Source organism: Mesitornis unicolor, unplaced genomic scaffold (assembly GCF_000695765.1).
Source record: "Mesitornis unicolor isolate BGI_N332 unplaced genomic scaffold, ASM69576v1 scaffold30271, whole genome shotgun sequence".
Classification (NCBI taxonomy): Eukaryota; Metazoa; Chordata; class Aves; order Mesitornithiformes; family Mesitornithidae; genus Mesitornis; species Mesitornis unicolor.
In genome coordinates, this window is record NW_010166325.1 from 20000 (window position 1) to 21072 (window position 1073).

The window sequence follows — 1073 nt, forward strand, 5'->3', positions numbered from 1 at the left end:
CCCGCGGCCGGCCTGCCACTGTTCTCCAGATCCTCAGGGTTCCCTTTGTCGACCGGCCGACCTGCCTCAAGAGCACCTCCACCACCATCCTGCAGAACATGTTCTGCGCCGGCTTCTCGGCTGGCGGCAGTGACACCTGTGGTGGGGACAGTGGAGGGCCCTACACCACTGAAATTGAAGGCACCTGGTTTCTCACAGGGATCACCAGCTGGGGTGAGGAATGTGCCAAGCCAGGTAAATATGGCATCTACACCAAGGTGTCCAAGTACCTCAAGTGGATCAAGGAAACCACGAGGCTTACCTAGCCCATGGGAGATCACGTGCTGGGGGATGGACTCAGGTGAAGAGAGACCATAGCAATCTTGGCATGTTTTTCAGAAATTGTTGCATTTCAATAAACATTTCCAAATGAACTAATTTCTGTTCTTGAAAAGCAAAAGTTGAGAGAATGCAGTGGAAATGCAGTAATAAGGAAATAAAAAGCCTTTTTAATTACCCATGACTGCATCCCCGAATGTATTGGCACTGCTGAGACGGAGCGAGCCCCCAAATCCCAAGTGCAGAGGCAGGTGTGGATGAGTTGGGGCACAGCTCTCGTGTGCCAGCATGCCGCCGGCATGGCCATGGCTGCCACACAGCACCACGGGCACTGGGAGCCCAGCAGGCACTGCTCCCTATGCTCCCCAGGGGATGCAGCATTGTTCCCTGTAGTAGGGGTCCATGACGGAGCGGAACATGCAGAGCATTGTACCCCCAGCCAGATGTTTTCACACGAGCCAGGCTGAGATGGATCATGGGCAGCAGGAAATGCTCCTCCTGCTTTAGGACAGCATAAATTTGGCTATATAAATGGCCTAAAATCTGAGTCTGTATAAAATTCATCCAAAGGTAGTTGCAGGCTTTATGCTTACGATTTCTGCTGAGCCTTGTTAGGATTATAAAGAGGCTCCTTACCTGTCCTGGTCTCCATATTAAACATGTTAAATTAGAGACTGCAGCCATGGATGCTGCTTGGCGGTGATGGAGATGGTGCATTGCCCTCCCCAGTCAAGCTCATGGGATGTACCCCAAGT

At 51.8% G+C, this 1073-nt stretch overlaps 1 protein-coding gene across 1 annotated transcript in view; it reads left to right on the forward strand.

Annotated features, from left to right (window-relative positions):
• Positions 1-305, forward strand: part of F9 (coagulation factor IX) — a 14568-nt gene extending 14263 nt beyond the window's left edge. The window contains exon 9 of the mRNA XM_010194930.1: positions 9-305. Within this exon, the coding sequence (XP_010193232.1) occupies positions 9-305 (297 nt within the window). The remainder of the gene's footprint in view (positions 1-8) is intronic.
• The last annotated feature ends 768 nt before the right edge of the window (positions 306-1073 follow it).